Source organism: Mugil cephalus, chromosome 11 (assembly GCF_022458985.1).
Source record: "Mugil cephalus isolate CIBA_MC_2020 chromosome 11, CIBA_Mcephalus_1.1, whole genome shotgun sequence".
NCBI lineage: Eukaryota > Metazoa > Chordata > Actinopteri > Mugiliformes > Mugilidae > Mugil > Mugil cephalus.
In genome coordinates, this window is record NC_061780.1 from 10,365,458 (window position 1) to 10,387,008 (window position 21,551).

The 21,551-nt window shown below is 43.9% G+C and overlaps 2 protein-coding genes across 2 annotated transcripts; one reads left to right on the forward strand and one right to left on the reverse strand.

Moving 5' to 3' along the window:
- Positions 1–1,511: 1,511 nt before the first annotated feature.
- On the forward strand, positions 1,512–13,633 carry nacad (NAC alpha domain containing). The gene is made up of 10 exons (XM_047598381.1): positions 1,512–1,972; positions 4,500–4,783; positions 4,880–10,679; positions 10,827–11,075; positions 11,563–11,654; positions 12,185–12,253; positions 12,405–12,551; positions 12,642–12,776; positions 12,902–13,024; positions 13,484–13,633. The coding sequence occupies exons 1-10, from the start codon at positions 1,888–1,890 to the stop codon at positions 13,496–13,498; spliced, it is 6,999 nt and encodes a 2,332-aa protein (XP_047454337.1). The 5' UTR covers positions 1,512–1,887; the 3' UTR covers positions 13,499–13,633.
- A 541-nt stretch (positions 13,634–14,174) lies between these two features.
- On the reverse strand, positions 14,175–18,507 carry glipr2l (GLI pathogenesis-related 2, like). The gene is made up of 5 exons (XM_047598382.1): positions 18,122–18,507; positions 17,441–17,549; positions 15,995–16,098; positions 15,513–15,590; positions 14,175–14,888 (listed from the first exon to the last, which is right to left on the reverse strand). Exons 1-5 carry the CDS (start codon positions 18,132–18,134, stop codon positions 14,722–14,724), a joined length of 471 nt encoding a protein of 156 aa, XP_047454338.1. The 5' UTR covers positions 18,135–18,507; the 3' UTR covers positions 14,175–14,721.
- Between the last annotated feature and the right edge of the window lie 3,044 nt (positions 18,508–21,551).

The window sequence follows — 21,551 nt, forward strand, 5'->3', positions numbered from 1 at the left end:
TTTTCTGTGGATGCTAGGTCTCTGATGAGGTAAAAACAATTCTTTTCACTGACATCATCAACAGGAATAAATTCTGGTGCTTTGTTCACCACTGTACTTAGGGAAGCAGACTAATCCTGCAAGTTAATATCACTGAATGAGCGTCCACACTGAAAATATCACACTAGCCACTGATTCCTCCAGGTCATGGTACATCCTGTGCCACTCATACTCGGTGAGAGGACAACCAGCTTTTCTGACACTTGTCGTCCTTGTTACTCGAGGTAATACACACAAAACTTTTTAATATACAGTAAATAACCCTTTGGTGTCAGCTTGTTTGAATATTCATTTAAGTAAAACATCATTTTGGCTTGGTAGCGTAGCTTAGCATAGCCTTTCAGCCCAATAATAAAATGCTTCATGGCAGATGGGAAAAGAGTTTTGACTATTTATATCACATCAGACGCTTATGACGATAATAATATTCACCGTTACACAAATGACACCTTTCTCCAGGTGGCCAGGTCCCATAGACTCATTCTCTCTGGAGCAGGCTAACAGCTGGACTCTATTTTCTTTTATTGAGATTTTCAGGCAAACTAAATATTTCGAAATCAGTCCTATCAAATAAATAGCAAGTGTTAGATGTATAACACAGAAACTCATTTATGAATTCCTCTCCCGCTGGTCCCATAGAGCTTTTCCCAGCAGTCACAGGTGTAATGATAATGGCCTGGTTGCATAAAGTGTCCCAATAGGCACTGGCAGTGAACCAGTATGCACAAAACAAGCACTCCCCTGTATGGGATCTATGCCAAATGAAGTTCGGTAATAATAGTTAGTTGTAATATTATTCTGCTGTGCTGCCGTTCCAAGAGCAACCAAGACAATGAAGAAAATTATAGCTGTCTGTAAATCTTCACAAAGTTCCTAGAGAAGACTTAACGTAGTTCTGCTGGTTTGTAAATCACAAAATAAATGTCCGCGTTCAGATGCTCAGAACATGTTTTAGTAATCTATCTATCTTTTTATTTATTCATGTAAAGCACTCTTGATACGAGGTGAAGGTGGAGGACAGAAGCAGATGCTGGTTGCCCCCGAGGGAAATGTCTCCCCCTTAGAGTCCTCTAGGATGTAATCAGAGCAGGGGGTATAATTAGCGGTGTATTTTTAGGTTTTACATCTGTTCTTATGATCCCCTTTCTCTTAGCTTTCTCTTTCCACTTTCTGTTTTGTGTTCCTTGAATCCCCCTAATTTCCTACATTTCTCCATCTTGTTTTTGCAGTACCGGTCCTCTCCTTCAAGGTTGGAGGCAGCACTGAGGGGACAGCAGAAATCTGCTGACATCATCTCCAAAGATCCAGTCATAGCTTGGCTGGGAGCAAAGAAGGAGGGTGTGGGGGGCGGAGAAGAGGAGAGAGAGAGAGAGAGAGAGAGAGAGAGAGATACTGGGAGGGGAGGAGGGAGGAAATCAAGAGAGAATACTGCAGCTCCCTCTCAGGTTCTACACACACACACACACACACACACACACACACACACATACTCACACACACATTCAGATGAACCGGATCATGAGACTCTAAAATACACGCCCACAACGGCAGCATCACTGTGCTGCACCAGAACAGAAAGAACCAGTCTTTACCCCCATCCCTGACTCTCCCGCTCTCACTCTCTGTCTGCCTCATTCTATCTCATGCGCACACACACACATACAGACAGACACGTGCTGCAGGGGAGATCTGAGCGTTGGGTCGTTGAGCATTCAGATCCCCCTCCCCTTCTTCTTCATCCTCCCTCTTCCTCTCGCTCTTGCGCTCACTCTCTCCCCCTGTTCACCTTGTCTGTTCCGGCTGCATGGTTTATTATTGCATCAGAGCCAGCGAGAGCCAGCGAGCATCATGCCGGGGGAGAGCACGCACAGATCTGTCCCCGCCGACAAGGATCCAGAGCAGGGAGCTGAGGAGACGGGGCTCCCTGGACCAGGTAAGACTGCTGTGGTTGGGGATGGAGAAAGGAGAGTCAGTGTTTAAACTGACCAATTTGACTGAAGACACAAAACAGAGAAGACAGCTTTAGGGCTGTGGTAGTGTCAAGCAGATAGGACATTAGAGATGGAAAGCGAGACGGCATTAGCAGGACTGAAAGCACAAACACTATGCTGGAGAACACTCTGCTTATGGCTCCATCGTTTCTATCTGTCTGTTGACATGTGCAGTGTGAGTAAGCTGTGATTCAGCTACATGTTTGCCTCCTCACTAAACTCCATGTTGTCTGCCCTTTCAGCTCCCAGCTATTAGCAAGCCTCCCCCGTGCCTCCACCCTCACACGTCCTACTCTCAGCACTTCTCGTCACAAAATCCAATTTCACTTAATCGTGCCAACTGACTCCTAAAGCCTTTCTGCAACCGTCCCGCTCATTGGATCACCGGGCTCCTTCCTCCCCCACCCTAGACCTGGCCTACTCACCCTGACCCCCCCATTACCCCGTGTTCCTGCCACATCCACATCCCCACAGTAGTTTTTCTAGCCCTGAGAGCAGAGCAACATGGAGTGGCTCCTCCCTTCCCCCAGCCTCGACAGGAACATGACACAGCAGCATCATAGAGCCTTCTGTGAAACCGTAACACAGCCTCACAAAAACATGAGCGCTTGTACGTTTTATTGGCAACTGAAGCGGGTCGGTTTTTGACCTTGTGCCGCTGCGTGAATCACAAAAATAGATATACATATTGTGAGGCTATAAAAGATTTTACCATGGTTAGTTATTTTGAATGTATCCATCCTCAGACTTTACCGTTGCCCTGATCTATTCACAAATCTTGGTGTGAATTTCCTCTGGTTACAACCTGTGTGAAAGACAAAGGAGCTTGCGGCATTGTTGGGGTGTCTTTTTATCAACCTGAGCAGTAGCTGAAATAGAGGCTCCCCTTGGGGGTGGCAGTCCAGCGCTGCAGCCTCTGTGACGCAGCTCCAGTCTGCTCGACTGCGGCCTGCTCCCCATACCACAAGCCGGGTGCTCAGTTTTACTGCGTTTTCCCTCAGACATAAAATGTCATTGGATTATTACAATGCTTAGCAAGACAGTCGCTAATTTGTGTAGTTCTTTGTGTGCAATTTCAATGATTTGTTCTTAATAAGAATACAGTGTTTCTAAATGTGTAATAGTATATGTCCCTTCATTTATAATAATCACATACAGTATAGTTTAATTATAAATTATTTTTGTTCGCTTGTGCATGCCATAGAAAGTTTTTTATTTGGCCTTATTGGAGGAAACAGTCACATTCACATTCAAATGAAGTATTCTACCCATACTAGGCAATACTGTGCATGTCACTGTAGAACAGGAGTTGACATTTGTGCTTGCTTTACCCTGCATCTTTCTAACTAGTGGCATGTTTTGGTCTCACAGGCATGACTCAGCGCGCACACAAATGCACCTTTAACTTAATATAGAGGCAGTGATCAGGCTGGACGGCTAAGTGCTGATGCTTGCATCTGCCCCCACCCTTTCCAACCCCAGGCAGGGCAGGACAGGACAGCAGTGAAGGAGGAGCAACAAAGAAGATGTACAGTAGAATCCACATAAAAAAGAACAGGACAAAGCACAACGAAAGACAGGCTTAGATAGGAAAATGTTTAGAGATAATATGACCGAGCGAAACAAAGAAGGGGTTAGAGTACAGAGTGATCTGGGTTCCTGGCAGATCAAAACATGTGTGTGTGTGTGTGTGTGTGTGTGTGTGTGTGTGTGTGTGTGTGTGTGTGTGTGTTTGTGGCTGGCACAGGGCTGAGCCGCTTGTGTGTTATAATGGCCAATCAGCATGTGGATTGAGGTCACCGTGGCAATGGCCCAGTTAACAGAGCAAATGAAGGTTCTGTTCTCTCTGGGGATGTCATAGAGAAGGCGACTTTTAGCACGTCTTCTGGGGGTAATTCAATGAATGTATGTTTCTGTGTTATGGTAATCAGTCAGTACGAAAACATGACATTCAAGATAATATGTGGAACTGAAACAGATGATGATTAGCATCTTTTCTTCATCGTCTGCCATTTCATCTCAACAATTTCTCCAGTGCTGTTGACACTAGCATACTCTAGAAGGACAAGGAGACAATGCAAAACAATGCAAATCACCTATATTTGCCTCTAGCTAGTAGTGCAATATTATTTTAATACAGAAAGAGGAAGAATGACAGAGAAAGGCATTCAGGTCAAGAGATATACGACTGTGTATGTAAAGAAATTGTTCTGAGTCCAGCCTTGTGGAGGAGCATCTGTATGTTTTGTGTATTGGCTAAAAGCCATTTGCAGTGTCAGAGTAACACGTAGATATATTTGTTTAATTTATTGTCTGGGGTTTACGTGACATTTTTGTAACAATCTCTGTATTTCTGTGGAAATATAGGTGAAGGAAGGTGAAAATCATTCCATTTTTCACTACATTTAAATTGTGGGTGCTCTTTGCCTTTATTAAAATTTGTTGTTATACATTTCTCCTGTTTCTTAGACATGACCAGACACCCATCTACCGACTCCACCCCGAGTGACAGTGGCTCCTCCCCTAGTGATAGTGGTTCTAGCCCTTCTCCCAGCACTCCTCAGAAGCTACTCCCAGCATGCACTTCTCCATTTGGACCACGACTATTTCATGTGACACCTAGGTCTTCTGGTACTCCAAGACCTCAACCTGAAGGCTCTGACCATCGCAACAACACTCCAAGATTGTCTGGAAAATTAGGTGGTCATGGACCATGTGGCCGCCATATTCCTGTAAAGATGGAGAGAATCAAGGTTTGTGTTTAAGAATGTGTGTGCAATATTGCAGAAGATATGCTACCAGATTAATTTAAGTGGTATATTTATCTATGTCTATTGTGTTCTTCCCAGGTGCTGACTGGTTCTGAGGTGGAGAGTGACTTTCAAGAGGCACAGACTATTGACACGAGGGTGGTGATGGGCCAAGAAACATTGCTTAAAACGACAGAGATCCAAAAAGGGAGTTCCCCAATTGAGACAAGTGGTCAGGCTATTCCTTTGCCAGATGTCCCAAGTGTTTCAGATCCCCAGCCACAAGAAAAAGTGACTCAGCTGGGACCCAGCACAGAGGAAAGTCAGTCCCAAAGTCCTCAAAGACAAGAAAACCCTGCGCAGCCCACGATTGCACTCCCGTACCCTTGCCACAACCCCCTACCCCCTTCCTCTACTTCTCCAAAGCTTGTCACTACAGATGACAAATTGGTAGACAACAAGGAAGAGAGTCCAGCTCTCTCTCAAGATGAAGTGCCTTCCCTCTCCTTATCTGATCTGGCCTGTCCAGTTGCATTGTCCTTTTCTGAACCAGCTTGTGCTGTTGACCCACTACGAGTGGGTGTGCCCTCATCGCTTGACCCCGACCTTTACTACACCGCACCCTCCACCCCAATTAAGATGGCTTCCCGCTCTTCGCACCTTAAACATCATTCATATCCAGGCTCCCCAGCCAGCCCTCTCTCCCCCAGCACTCCCTCTGACAGTGAAGACCTCTGTTCCCCTCTTACTTCTCCTTCTGGCTCTTATATGACAGCAGAGGGAGGAAGCTGGGCCTCATCTTACACATCATCAACCTCCCCCTCCACTTCCCCCAACCTTCTCCTCATAGAAGAAACACAAGAGGCCCCTGCCTGCTTTGTCAGCTCTTTATCAGAGATTGGAGATGAAGTTGGGGAGGAAAAGGGACGAGTGGTTCCCGAACGGGAGGAGGAAAGGGCAGCAGACTTGGGCCTGTACCATCCTGAGGAATTTGTCATGAATTCTCATGTAGGTGTTACAGACACAGTGATTGCAGAGGAGGTAGAATCTCTTAAAGAGGAAGAGATTAAGATTTGTAGAGAAAGTTGTCGTCCGTGCTGGGTAACTGAGGATACATCTCCTCTAAGAAGTAGTAGCAGCAGTGACTCCCAGGAGGATGGGGGAGAGTCTGAAAGTTCACTCTGCCCTCTTGAGGAGGCCAGTGCAGGGGCAGCAGAGTACTCGAGCCCCATGGAGACAGGGCTGAGACTGCAACTGGAGGCTTGCATATCAGAAGGATGTTATGGACTAATGGAGAGCCACCTAGATCTTCCTTCCTCTGCCTTTACTCCTGATACAGAGAACATGACCATGGCGTCATCTAGCATTAGCCCTGACTCACCTGTCCTCCCCCTGGATGCCTTCTGTCCGGGAGCCTTTGATAGGCTTGGCCATAGTTCTTTCATACTCTCCCAGGCAGACTGTGCTGATGATACACCAGAAGAGGAAATGATGATCCCTGCCTCTCTTATCTCCTTTCCTCTTCACACCAGCCTTATCTTTAAGGCTGATTCAATGGAAATCACCCTCTTCCCCACAGAAGAGGAGAATGAAACAGACGTTAATGACAGAAATGAAGGAAAGGATGTTGATGCATATGCAGCAGGAGAGGAGGAGGCAGATGTAGAAGATGATGATGATGATTCTGATGATGATGACGATGACGATGATGATGAAGAGGATGGCGATGAATATGATTTTGATGATTACGTTGGTGGCAGTTCTAATGGAGCGGCTAACAGTAATGAAGATGAGGAACATAACAAAGGTGATGCCAGCGATGACCATGACGAGGCAGTTGGGGAAGCTAAGGTAGAAGTGAAAGTTGTAGAAGAGGAAGAGAAGGATGCAGAGGAGCAGGATGATGAGGAGGAGTGTAATAACAAAGCTATTGAGGATCCTACAGATGAGGACAGCTCCTTCCTTCATTCACTTTCAGAAACATCTATCAATGAGGGGTTGGATGAGTCCTTTTGTTTCCAAGATGATACAGATGACTCATTAGATTCTGCTTCTTATAATGGGGAAGAAGACGAACGTCTATATAGCACAGAGAGGCATGCACAATCACTAGAACCTGAACCAGTGGATGGACTTGATCTGACTGAAATCCAGTCGGCACCAGAACAGGGTTCTACTCTTGGAACAGGTCAGACTGAACCTTTGCACACAGAACTGTGCATGGAAAAACTACCTGGTCACCCAGCCACCTGTCTCTTCGGAGCCACTGCTGCCCACCCTAAAGACAGCGATATAGAAACTGAACCTTTGGATGATCCTAAAACCCCAGAACCCCAATTAGACACTGAAATGGAATCTGCCAATGAAACAGGTCACACAGATACTCTGCACATGAGCACAGGCCAACCACTGTCCTGTACTTCAGAAGGAGATTCTTGTCTACCAGACTCCTCCAGCATCTTGAGCCAGACTCAGAATGCAAGTGAGCTAAATAATAATGCTTGTTCTACCACCTCTTTTGAAGAACCTACGGAAAGTCCAGCCAGTTCTGTTGTCATATGTTCTGTACCTGCCTCTGCTGCTGAGTCCAGCACTTGTCCTCCTGCTGCAATTTCTGTGCAGGAGACAACAGAGATAAAACCTTCCACTGTTCCAGAAGAACTGGATGAGGAAAATGACCAGATGGAGGACGTTGATTTGACGCAGGAGACAACAGAGATAAAACCTTCCACTGTTCCAGAAGAACTGAATGAGGAACATGACCAGATGGAGGACGTTGATTTGACGCAGGAGACAACAGAGCTAAAACCTTCCACTGTTCCAGAAGAACTGAATGAGGAACATGACCAGATGGAGGACGTTGATTTGACACAGGAGACAACAGACCTAAAACCTTCCACTGTTCCAGAAGAACTGAATGAGGAACATGACCAGATGGAGGACGTTGATTTGACACAGGAGACAACAGACCTAAAACCTTCCACTGTTCCAGAAGAACTGAATGAGGAACATGACCAGATGGAGGACGTTGATTTGATGCAGGATGCAATAGACCTAAAACCTTCCACTGTTCCAGAAGAACTGAATGAGGAAAATTACCAGATGGAGGACGTTGAATTGACGCAGGTCAGTGAGTCTGCAATAGAACCAGAAAGAGACTCTTTCAAGTTGCTCATAAAGCCTCGCCATTTCCATCCTGAAAGTCAAACAACGGTGGGAGCAAGTAGAATTTCATTGTCAAAGTCCTTCTCCAGTAAATATGATGTGCCTGTAGGAGCAGAGGGCATGTGTAGGCCCAGTGTTTATTGTGGGTCTTGCAATGAGCTTGACCAGATGAATGGGAATGCTTCAGCTGAGTCTCTGAGTGCAGAGAGTAGAGCCAGCGAGTCTGGACTCTCTCTGAACATGGCTACTGCTACCAATGATTTGAATAAAGGTGTACTTTTGCTGTCCTGCCCTAAAGATCCCTGCCCCAATCCCAGTAATATCCCCATTTCCGGTTCTTCAGAAGTCATCTCAGAGCTTCCTGACAATTTGGCCCTAACGCCTGAACAGGGTCCAGGTGACTGTGCTCAGGAAAACCTGAGGGAAAATACCCTGACTACCGATGATGTGGTGGTGGGAGCAGGTGGATCTCCACATTCCCCTCTTGCCATCTCACCCAAAAGAGAAAACTCTGAAACAGACACAACCAGAGAAAGTGCTCCTGGAGCTGGGGCATGGTGTGATACTAGGATGGGGCTGGGGTTTGGTCTAGGATTTGGACCTGGAACTGAGTTTGGTGTTTGGGGAGCAGGGGAGTCTCTCTCCTTGTCTCTGAGGAAGACATATGAGTTAGAAGCAGAGAGCCTGCTTATGTGTGATACAGAGGGCCAAAGCACACAGATGGCCATGGTTCCTAATATGACCAATGTGCTGGGCTCTATTCTGGATGAAGAAGATAACAACAGCTTGCATGGAAAGAAAGATCAAACAGTGAATGAAGAACTGATGGATGAGGGAGCATCTGAGTCCAACCTGGGCCATTGGAAGTCCATTGAGGAGATCTCAGAAGCAGGGGGAGGAGAGGATGGGAGCTCTAGATTTCCAGAGGACGACATCAGTAATATAAATCCAGACAATGATGGAAACACACAAACACAAGATACTTGGAATAATTCTAACAATAACAGTGACTCTGCCTTTGGCTCATTGGAAGGAGGAGTGTATGGAAGTCTAAATGCTCTGTCAGAGGAAATGAGACCTCAGAGTGTGAGTGTCAGTGTGAGAGAGTCTAATATTCCACTTGTAGAGAGAGCACCTCAGAGTCTGGACAGGATTCCTGATCAAGAGCAACAACCTACAGAGAGCTCAATAAACCTGTCATCAGGCACAACACAGACACCATTCACAAAGGACGGTGACTGTAGCATCACGGTACCAGCTGAAACTCATACAGATGCAGCTACAATAAACAAACAGCTTGATTCACCAGATAAACCTGAGTGTCAAACTAGGCCAGAGTGTCAGACATCCACTCCAGAGAGTAACCGGTTTCCTCTACTACAGGGATCCTTTGGATCCTTTACTCCAAAATGTAAATCTGATCATCTCAGACCAAGCCGAGCTTGTCAAGACAAGGAGAAACATACTGGTTCTCTGACAGAATTAGAGGTGTTTGAGCCTCAAACTGAAGGCCAAAGAAAAGGTGATGTCTGTCCTGTGAAAGACAGAATTATTGATGAACCAAAGACTAAAGATGCCTTTAGAGGACAACAGTGTGTTGTTTGTAACTCAGGGGAAGACGATGAGGAAGAAAAAGTGGAAGTGAATGCAAAAGAAATAGGTGAAGAAAAACATAACAAAAATGAAAGAAAGCCATCTTCTGCACAAAATGACCCAGAGCACTTTACCTGTCACGTCCCCAAAGGGGAAGTTTGCACAGATACACCAATCGCTGCTAAGAAAGGGAGGAAGGGGAAGAAGAACAAAAACAGGGCATCCCAGGCGGGCAGTCATACTGACTCTAGTCCAGAATCTGTTGATGATCCAAAGAAACCCTCAAAGGAGATTGCAGACAATTCAAAAACCAAGGCAGGCCGTGATGCAAGCAACTTTATATCATCACCTTATCAGCAGAAGACTTCTGACAGAGAACAAGTTGAATCTGATTCACAGACGCAGGGGGATGACAGTCCCAGTCCTGAGGTCAAAAGTCCTAACCATGGACAGTGCAATTCCACGACACAGATCCCAGACAACCTCAATATTGTCGCTGCAATGAGCCAAGACTTAAATCAGCAGGAAGTGCTTGATAACAGACCACTATCAAGTAGTCAGAGAGGAATCACAGTGGACATTAATGACAACAATATAGATACTGGCCACAGCCCACCTACCCATAATTCAAGCTCATGCTCTCTGGCTCCACTTTCTTTGTCAACATGTGTTTCTTCCTCTTCCTCCTCTTCGTCCTCCTCCTCCCTACCCTCGGCCTCAACAGAACCCGAGATCGATCTTCCCACACCAGTGCAGGAATCCCAACCTGTCCTTTCAGCCCAACAGCACTCTTCACTCTCCATGTGTAACACAGCCCATGCCCTTTTGTCTACGTGCCCCACAACACAGCAAGTCACTGATTCAAGATTTCTTCCTAACCTCCCAGACGTTCCAACAACAGCTGCATCTGTCACAAGCATCACCTCACCCTCATTCTCCACTGCCATACCATTAAGTCTTTTCCAGGCAACCCAGGAATCATCTTTATCCGTGTCGGGGACTCTAGACTCAGGATGTGTTCCAGACTGTGTTTACCATCCCCAATCTCAGTCACATTCACAGTATAAGGCCAACGTCAAAGTACAGCCTCACAAACAAAGCAAGCAAGGTCTCACATGGAGCACTCAGGACAAATGCAGAGGTGAGTAAAGAACTGATTAATTTCTTTTTGGGGCTTTTTATTGCAGAATATATTGCCTCTATATTCCACCGGTTTTGAGAGGTTGTTTAAAAATGATGAATATTAGCATCTTGCCATAAAAATGTTAACTGGCGTATGCTCTCTAAGGTCCTAGTTTGGCTGAAGAGGATACAGACAGTGAGGATGATGGTGGACTCCCTCGACAAGGTCAAAGATCCAAGCCCAGAGGAGTTGCAGGAAACAGAAATGGATCATTGCAGGGCCCGTCTGCGCCAGCCAATCAACAGGAAATCAAGCCTTTCCCTTCCCGCCGTCTTACTGACAGACAGTTAGGCTGTCCAGTCAGCCACAGCCACAACATTTCCGACGAGACTGATCTATCATTCAAAAACAATTGTAAGTTGATTCTTAACTCCCATTGGGGCAGGAAAAATCCCCGAAATTTCTTTAGCTCTCTGTTATACAAGTCTGCCTTGCTTCACTTTCTTCGTACAAAGCCAAGAATACCATTACTATTATTATTCTCTGTTGCATTTATGTATTCAGCTGAATATGATTTATTAAAACTGAGTTGAATACCTTAAACTGACTGACAGCTCGTGACTTGAATTATGGATTAACAGTGTTCTGCTGTCGCCAGTGGTATAATGCATATGATGTTGAAATCAGGTCTAATCACATATATTACCATTGGCTAATTCAATTCCCTACTGCAAATTAGATGTGCTTTGGGAGTTGATAATAATAATAATAGTTTAGCATTCTTCATCAACCTAGCATTTATCAATTAGACTCCGTTATGCCCTCATTACTTTTACTGTGGTTATAGTTTCTGTGAGGATATGATGCAGTTAACATGTTTTTCTAATATGCCTTCATGCAGGCTCCATATTGGCTTCATGTAATGAGTCTGAGAGCGAAGGGTCAGTGCCTGAGCTAGAAGAGCCAGAGCCACTGAGACCATCAGAGCCACAGGTGGGACTGCTTACTGGAAAGGAAAGAATCTTGTCCTTTTTGAGTAACTCATTTTGTACGAGTAGTGCAAGCCAGAGAGAACATTATTAAAAGTTATTGCATTTTAATATCTATAATGTGCCAGAGTGTAAATGAAATTATACTGGAATCACACAATTTCATAGTCAGAGGAGTTGCTTACCCAACACTGAAAGTCCAAACATGACTGTATGTGATATGTAGAGACCTCAACATGATAAGGTAAATGGCAAACTAATCAAAAAATTTAAAAAAAAATCACTCTTGCATCAGTTTTGACCATTTGCATTTTGTTCTCTTTCAATTAATAATCATTCTACCTCCATTCTACTCCCAGTTATTGAAATCTGAGGATCTTGAGTTATTGGTCTTTAGCAGTGGCGAGCAGTAGGCATACAGCCAAAACACAGATTTGTAATCGTAATAACTAATTTGAGAGGAATTTGAATATATGTCGAGTCATTTTTGGAGTTTTGCTGCACTAAAGTAAGTAATATTTTTCTCTTTTTCAGTCTATCACCTCTGCAGATGAAGGGCTGAACAGACCAAAACAGAGCCGCAGTGAGAAGAAAGCCCGCAAGGTATTGGCTAGAGGAGCTTATATCTGAAAAATAAATAAATAAAATGGTCCACAATATTAAAAATGGATTATTAACGCCGGTAGAGGATATTTAAGTTGTGTAATCCTGTCCCTATAATTGCCCCTCTCTGTGTTGCTGTGTGTGGTTGCAGGCCATGTCTAAACTAGGTCTGAAACCAGTCCACGGTGTGACCAGAATCACTATTAGGAAGTCCAAGAGTATCTTGTTTGTCATCAGCAGACCAGATGTGTTCAAAAGTCCCGTGTCAGATATTTACATTGTATTCGGAGAGGCAAAGGTGAGTCTTCCTTGCCCTGTCGATTATTCAAGCCTCAGCCCATGTTCAGCGTTGCCTCTTACGCTCCTCTTGCTCCTTTCCTCTCTGCAGATTGAGGACCTGTCTCAGCAGGCTCACAAAGCAGCTGCAGAGAAATTCAAGGTGCCTGTGACCTCTTCTCCCTTAGCCCCACCTGTCCTACCCAGCCTCACCATCAAGGAGGAGAGTGAAGAGGAGGAAGAAGAGGTAAGCATTGTTAGATGAACTCGTGTTTCATATTACAACACAAACAGCACTGTATCCTTAAAAACTTTGCTGTGTGCTTTAAAATCTCTCTTTTGCCTTGGCCTGTCTGTCTTTCCGTACATCAGGTGGACGAGGGAGGTCTCGAGCAGAGAGACATTGAGCTGGTCATGGCCCAGGCCAATGTGTCACGAGCCAAGGCCGTCCGTGCGCTGAAACACAACAAGAATGACATTGTGAACGCTATCATGGTGAGGAGGAAGGAGGGGACCGGAGGGGAGGAGGGAGAGAGTAGAGGGAGGGCAGACGGTGAACAAAATAATGAGTCACAGCCAGTGAGGGGGGAGGGAAGGGGGTGGGGAGGGTGGGGAGATAGGGTTTAGGACGAAATGACAAGTAGAATATCTCCCAAGTAACTGAGTAACCTCTACAGTTCTGTAGGTCATCAGTGCAGTTTAATGCCCACTAGATGGCAGCAACAACCAACACTGAGATAAGGAGTTTTGTTTTTTTCTAAAACGTTATGCAGCAGATTGTAGGTCCAAGTCGTAGTAAAGACTCTTGTTGTCTAGTTCAATGAAGGGAATCCAGTAGTAATACTTTAAAAAAAGAAAAAATATCAATATTATTTTTAATATTGAAATGATCTTTTAACTAAATCCTTTGTGTTCTGTTTCCCTCTTCTGTTTCTCTTCCCTAATTTCTCATAGGAGCTGACCATGTGAGCGGTGAGGACTATTTGAATCCTGACTCCCTTATTCCAGCCTATAAAGCCTAAAAAAAAATAAAAAAAACTTCTGTATCGCTGCTACTGTATGTTGCATCCCCAGTATCTGCTAAATAAAGTCTGTTCCAGTGTGGACTCTGACTGCACCACGAGACTGACTTTACTGCAAAGGCTGCAGACGTACACGCATTCACAACATTTGGAAGTTCTATTTGTGATACTTTTTTCCATAATCCATTTTTAACAAAAGCACACACACACACAAAGAAAAGGAAAAGAAAAAAACAGACAAAAGGATAATTTTCCATTTACATGTGAAATTCATCGTATTCAGTCACATTGAAGCTGTTCTTTATATTGTCAATAGATCACTGATTGATTCAATGCAGAAGGCTTGCTGTTCCATCAGGCTGTTCATGCGTGGCAGATGACATGGACTAAATGAAACAAGAGCAACTTATTTTCTGGTAATGGCCTTTTTCCCCCCATTAGAAACATTGCTACAATTACCATTACATATTAGAGTTTTCACATTTTGGAGAAACATGTCTTTAGTGTCGTTAGTGTCTCTTTCTCACTCTGAAACAGTGTGTGTCACACAGTGATGAATGAATCAACAGCTGTGGCGGAAGCTAACGGGCAACCACATAAACTGGGACACAAGCACAAATGGGTGGATGCCAAGTGCATCTCTTAACAATTGATCAATTTTATTGTACAAAACGGATTAGAGTACAAGACGTAGACATGGGACCGCTGGGCCTGCTTTAACAAGTAGTGACAATAACACAAACAATGATGCGCGCTTGTTGGGTCATGAGCGTCAAATGAAACGATGTGAATGTGTCATTCTGACTGGATTAGCTCTCACTCGGTTGCAAAAACATAGGAAAATATTGGCGTTAATGAGGGAAATACAATAAAATGCAATAGCAACAGCTATCAAAGTTCTACAATCCCCATTGGTCAGTGGAAATGTTAGCAATGTCTTTAATTTTAAATAAAGCGCTGTGCAAGCCCCTTTAAAATGCCGAACAGAACTTAAGGCCTGAGTGCTTTTCATCTTTTGAAGTCCTTACAAGATTGTAAGATGGCTCTCTACCAGGCAAGAAGTGGTGCTCTCCTGAGTATTTTCCATAGCAGTGCGGGCAGACAACTTCTCTCCTGGACAATGGAATAAATGCCTTGGGGCTTGAGGGCAGTCGAGGGATCAATGCCTGTTTAGGAGTTGCTTTTAGCCTGGAGGACGTTGTTCTCAAAGTGTCCCTGGTTAGTGATGTTTCCCGCTGGGAAGTATCTGGCCACCACAAAGGAAGATCCATCTGACGCCGTGGCCTTACCGACACCCAGCTTTTTAGTGTTCTTCCACACCATCGCTGTGAAATGTCCTAGATGTGATTAAGAAAAAGACAAATGTTAACCGAGGTAAATTAAAGTCAGGATGAGATTTAGGAGCACTCCGTTAGGACGCAGCCGAAGCTGAATGCAGGCAGGCAGTCAGTCAGTTCAGCTAAATATTTACAGACATAGGAATCTTACGCCCTCACTCATCAGCCCTAATCTCCTCCTTATGCCTCATGCACGTTCTGTCTGTGTTTTTCTATTAAGGAACCTTAAAGTGAACCAGTGTGAATAACTATAATGACGAGTGATCCGCTACGTGTCTGGTCAAATTACACTGACTCATATGCACTGGTATCCGAGGCTATGGGAAACCATCTGGAGGAATTAGGGCAGACAGGATGTGGCATGTGTTCATGAGAGTGATATACAGAACTGCAGTTTCCCTTCAGTTTCCCCATGGCTGCATGGTCACTGAGTCAGACAGACACACACTGACTGAGGTGTGACATCAACGCAAGTACAAGCTCCCCCAGCGAGTAAATGTGACACTGAGAGCAAAACTGCGAACAAGCAAGACAGAAAGCAACAGAAAATGACAAAGAAATGGAGAAATGGACAAGACAGGGAGTTATGAGAGGGAAACATTTGGGACAGAGTGTGAATCTCACCAGTGCCGGAGGAGAATCCGGGCCGGTTGAAGTTGTACAGTTTCACCTCGTCATACCAGCGGTCTGCTACATCCTTCCCTACATGAGGACAGGACAAGAATGTGAGTTGAACTTAGAGGGCGATCAAATCACTCATGCGGTGTTCATATAAATCAGAGAGATAGCAATGGGAGAAGAAATCGCCCTTGAGCTGCAAACCCCCCTCGGGGCCCTCGCTGTTTATAGTCCGGTACCGTAGATGTTTTATGAATCGCATTGGCCGGCAGTGACATATTTCTACAGTGAGTCATGGTATCAGACGTGGAGGGGAAATAGTCCCCAGCTGTTGCTCCGTGCTGGCAGTCAGCACAGGCCATGTAGTCAAGACTTTGCAGACTAAACTGTTGTATATAAGTGAGAGCGTCATCTACACATTCAGTTATCAAGGAATCCACCACGGAATTACATTATAGCTCAGGCATTCGTGCACCAATGTCCAGTACCTGACTGATCATATGAGGCCCATGCTAGGTTCTCTCCACAGCTCCCTCTACTGGACTCCACACTGTGTTTCAGGATTCGTGTACTGGCCAGACTTTCAGCGTAACTGTGGACAGAGAAAAGTTGCACACAAGGTGGTTTTAATGTTTTTTTTGTTTGTTTTTTTTTATTTTTTTTTTTTTATCTGTGTTAAAGCTCATGTTCATACTATGATCAATGCTATGATCATCCCCTCTTCAGATGTGGCTTTACCAGAAACTCAATTTTAACTAGATTGCAACAAAATTGTAATCTCCTTAGAAACAAAAGCACAGGAATAATCCTTAATGTGAAGAAGTAATTGAGTATATATCTGTAATAAGATTTTTGGGTTGACGCTGCACTCATTAAACACATATACCACAGTATAATTATATGGACTCATTTGATGTTTAAAAGTAATGAAGTTCAGCTCTAATTACTAAATTGTACTAGGGGCCTAATTAAAGTTTTAACATCTTAACATCTTAGTAACCTCTTCATATAGGTTACCTTTTGACCTCAGTGGCTCTTACAACACGCTGAGGATTAACCACAGAGCAGAAGTGAACTTCCTGCTTATTAGAGTTCTTGTCCTAAGTAAAAGAAAATCTTGCCCCTTTAACTTCTTTCTTTGTTAGTTTTTTTTTTTTTTACTTTTTTTTATTCTCTTTCAAAAGCCCCAACTTTCCTCCTGAACTGGGTGAAACAGTGATGATTACATGACTGTGGTCTTTATGGGACACTCTGTTTACTCAGCGGGTGAGGCGGAAACATTCCAACACATTCAAACAAACTCTGTTGCACTTAACGTAGCATGTTCATGCTCCCAAACATTTACCATCATATATGTCAAGAGGATTTACGGAATTCAAAGAGTTATAGTTTATCATTAAGGTTTCACAGACATCAGTTTGATTTCATACTAGTTCCACCCTCAGCTCGACAGGATGAGGGCTACACCCATCCTCATAGAACCTGAGGTTACTATACGCAACAAAAGCTTCTTCTTTCTAAAAGAAAATTTAACACAGCTTTTGGTCCATGTTGCTGTTGTTCGTGCTATTCAACACCATGAAGGAAATTAACTGGAAGGCTATTATGCAGGATTTTGCCTCTGACTGCTTCAACAACACTGATGCCAAAGGAGAGCAAACTCTTTTTAGCATTAATGTGAGAAGAATGATTTGAAAAGTCAAGTGTAAATTAACTGCAAAATGCTAATGCAGCCGCAAATGGTGGCAACAGATTGTCATACAACTGTGAAAACAAACCAAAGACCCCAGAGATCATGTTACAATTAGTTGTCACTGCATTTGACAGGCCTGGCTGGAGCTGTCGCAGTTATCCACAGCAGTTTGACAATGACTGGTATGCGTAGTCCGTTGCTAATTAGGTTTCTAATTCGATCTGTGTGTGCGTTAACCCACCGAGCAGCCTCTCTGCTCAACTTGCTGCTCAGCTTCAGTGGCGGAGCCTGGTGCTTTTTCCTGTACTCGTTATGGCACTGGAGAACCTCCGCAGCAAACTGCTTTGAGGCTGAGAGACAGAGTGGACAGAAACAGGAAGAGTGAGACAGCCTCTGTCAGCAGCTGACAAAAGAGACACGATGATGCAACATGAAGACTCATACATTGCTGCAGAGTGCAGACTTGTGCAGAGGCCCACAGAGCTCATCGGTGAGTGCCAACTCGGTGACAGACGATGAAGTAGAAAACGTCATCCCGATCGCCCCCCCGCCCTCCCCGACTACCACCACCACCTCTGCCTGGTGCCTATCACTCACTGGCCTTTTCACAAGTCTCACAGTCTCGAGTGCTCGCACAATGGGCACATTCAAACAGTCCCACAGTGACAATAAGACATGCAGACACGTCTACTAAGTGTGTTGCAAACTGAATGTTAACTAAGAGTCTGTGCTATTTAAGAGGATAGGAAATTAAAAACAGACAAAGTAGGATTGCGTACTTCTACATGTGCTCTACACAAATACATCAAACAACAAAAAAAAGCAAACACTCATCTTTTCAAGGGGGCAAAGTTTTCACTGAGGCAACAAACAAGCAGTCTCTAATCAAAGTTACAGTCCTCAGGGTCGAGTATCAACTTACCTGATTTTCCCATGGTGCTGGCGCAGGAAGCCTTCAGTAAGATCAGTACTGAGCTGAGCACAGACTGAAGGCTGCTACTCCCCTGTCTTGTTTTCACTTTATACTCTCCCTCTGTTCTCGCTCCCTCTGCCTCTTTCCCTTTGGCGCCGTCTATCTGATACTGGAGCACCTTGGATTTACAGAAGTTGAGCGCATTTCTCCTTTAGCTATTTATCCGGATGCAGTCATCATTGCACAACACGATTCTTCTTCCCCGGGCTTCGTTTCACTTTAGTTTATTGTAACCAGCATGGCTGTCACACTGCCACATGACTACTGCCTGGTTCTATCTTTATGGCCCAGAAGAGCACACACCCATGCTGTGTCTTTGCATTCCGCCAAATGAAAGGGGAGCCCCTGCAGTCACCGGTGACATCATCTTTGTGAGACACATGCCCTTATATGGGCGTTGAGCAAGATTGAGACTATAGTATTTTGTTACATCCAGAGAAAATCTAAATTTTATAAAGTGTGCCTGGACTTTGGCTTTTGTCGTAAGCAGTTTATTGTCTTGGATAAGGACAATGAACTGCTTTGAAAAGATGATAAAATGATTCCTTAACGTGAGATGAAAATGTGCTGATTGAGCAATTTGCCTTATGTTAACACACACACACACACACGCATGCGGGGTAAGGCAGATCCACAATTCATCACCCCACAGGAGAAGTTTGTTCTCTCTGTTTTGTCTGGACTTGCTCTAATGGCATTTCAAAGTGGAGCTATTTATCACTGCAAAATGTAATAAATGGCACCTGCTTTAACAGAGGCAAGGGATTGCTTCACTTTTTTTTCTCTCTCTCTGCTTTTGAAACCGTCCCTGCACCTTTTGTACAGGCTACATCTTGTATAAGAGATGAATACATAAGTGGAACTCTCTCGCAGCCCGAATCGATAGAACTTCATTGTGTCAGCAGCAAAGTGCTCTGATGAAACTGCTTAATGTGTATTAGTGAATGCTGAATGTTGATGGCCAATTTCCCTGCAGTGAATGCGAGCTCACGCACACGTTGCGAGGACTGACTGCACTGAGCTCGGTAAAGATGTAAAATACAATAGATAATTGTGTTAATATCAGTTACGGCAGACGAAGGAGGAAAGTGTTAGCAGTGCTAGCAGCGTGACTATCACTTGGCTCAGACTGAAATATCTCAGTAAATACTTAACAGACTGTCACAAAGTGTTGGTCTCACTCTGTCGATCCGTTAACCTTTTTCCTCTCAGGCTACGATAAATGATGACGATCATTTTTTCTGATATGCAGAGCAGCATGTTTCTCATCAGCCACGCCAGCCTTCCGTTGTTTAACAGTTCGGCATATCTAATGCATGTTATGCATAATCCCTCGATTACCTTATACATGCCAGCCAATTTGTTTTTAATTCCATGATCATTACTGAGATAATGTGGTTCATTCTCATAACAAGTATGTTGACGGCATCTTCACTATATACCCACAGTATCCATCATTTTTGTTTACCATTATAAAGGATCACGAATCACCTAGTATCAACTACTCTTGTCATTAAATCGCTTAAGCTTCTGGGATATTGACCTGGTCAGTTAAGCTGAGGAGGAGTTTGTAAGTTTCTTTGGCTTTGCTGTTAATGAAAGTAACTACAGGTGACTACAGGTCACTAGAGGGGCAAAATGAGACACCGCCCAAAACAGGAATAGTTTAACAAGTGGAGTCCTCTTATATTTTTTCCCCTGCTCATCTTTCCTATTTTTCAATATTTTTGCATTTGCACAACAAAGGGTCATTAAAACGGCCCAGAAGATCATCGGCCACCCTCTCCCCTCCCTACAGGACCTCTACAGCACCCGCTGCCTGAGGAAGGCAGGCAGCATCCTGAAAGACACTTCACACCCAGGACACCGGGTGTTCCAGCTCCCGTCCTCTGGCAGACGTTTCAGGATGCTGAAAACAAGGACAAACAGACTGAGGGACAGTTTCTACAACAGGGCCATAGCCCTGCTGAACAAAAACAGCTGACACAATCATGTCATTTGAGCCACAACGTTTCACTTTCATGAAAATAATGACTGTGCAATAAGTTTTTTTTTTCCTTTTCCCCAAACAAGTGCAATATTATACAGTCCTGTTTACATTCTAATTTGTATATAGTGTCCTTTTAGTTAGTTTGTTGTACATGCCTTGTCTAGTTTAGTTATTTATTGAATATTTATCTTTAGCTGTACCTACATTTCGTTGTGCAATGTATATTGTTATGTGCTACCGTGCAATGACAATAAAGACTCTAATCTAATCTAATCATTTGGCTAGGGTCAGTGTCGGTGTTGGTAGCATGAGGCAATACCCGGACCCTACAGGTGTTGCACACATTTAATGTCATTGTCCGGTAACAATCACAAAATACACTTAATTAGCTCTCCGGTTCAGCAGTATCTGGAGACAGTTTCGATTAATATTGGCGCTGTATAAAAAATAAATAAATGAATTGAACTGCTAATACTATGCTTTAATATCTCATATCTGCAAAACATCCATCTGCAGCTACACTCTCATGAATCCGCATGAATTGTGAGCGTGCTCTGCCTGCATTAACACCTACTTTAACCTCTCAGAACAGATAGCACGTGCAAATTCCTGTTAAGCCTCATCTTTTTTCTTGGTGGTTTTATTTTGCTCTTGTTTTGCTTTCCTGGCACTGATGCAGCAGTTCATACTGTGGATACAATAAACCTTAATCCCAAAGACAGCTCTATAAATGACTCAGCTATTAAAACGACCGTCACTGTCAATTTTCAGTAGGGTGTAAGACCTAAAAGGAGATTCGCTGTGACTAATTTGTGAATCATCATGTAAAACTATTCGATTTGCTAATGGTTGAATGCAGAGGTTCTAATTATAACACACTGGTTCAAAGAGATAACATAGAAAATTAAAATTAAACTAATTATTATTTTAAAGGGAGTAAATGATATATTATAATATGATTCCTGTATGAATAAATTTGAATAAAAAATGAATAACACAAATGACAAGTTGCGTTTTTTTTTGCCCACCCTCTGTACCTGATCGTCGTCATCAAGTTGTATTTATTTGATCTGCCACAAGGTGGGACTGTTAGCAAAGACACTGAACCACTAGGAAGTAGTTGGCCTATTAGTCACACTAAGTGCAACTAATGGCATCTTGGTTTCATAATATGAGTGGACATGATGGGATTCGTGTGAAAAGTCGAGACACTTGATTTCTCATTAGCTGGATAGCGCTATCTTAACAAAGTGATTTCCTCCTTGCCTCCTCCTTTCCATCTGCACGGTGATGGGACTGGACAGCTGCGTGGAGACATTTACATAGTGGTCTCGAGACACTGGAACTTTCCAGCCATGCATCATAATCTGTGCTAATTGAGATAGTTGT

Excerpts from the sequence above, each read along its gene's own strand:
- nacad (XM_047598381.1), top strand. The coding sequence starts at position 1,888 with ATGCCGGGGGAGAGCACGCACAGATCTGTCCCCGCCGACAAGGATCCA. Across the intron at positions 4,784-4,879 it reads TAAAGATGGAGAGAATCAAG|GTGCTGACTGGTTCTGAGGT; the intron begins GTTTGTGTTTAA and ends TGTTCTTCCCAG. Across the intron at positions 12,777-12,901 it reads GTGAAGAGGAGGAAGAAGAG|GTGGACGAGGGAGGTCTCGA; the intron begins GTAAGCATTGTT and ends TCCGTACATCAG.
- glipr2l (XM_047598382.1), bottom strand. Across the intron at positions 16,099-17,440 it reads TTGAGCAGAGAGGCTGCTCG|TTACGCTGAAAGTCTGGCCA; the intron begins GTGGGTTAACGC and ends CTCTGTCCACAG. Across the intron at positions 14,889-15,512 it reads CGGATTCTCCTCCGGCACTG|GACATTTCACAGCGATGGTG; the intron begins GTGAGATTCACA and ends AATCACATCTAG.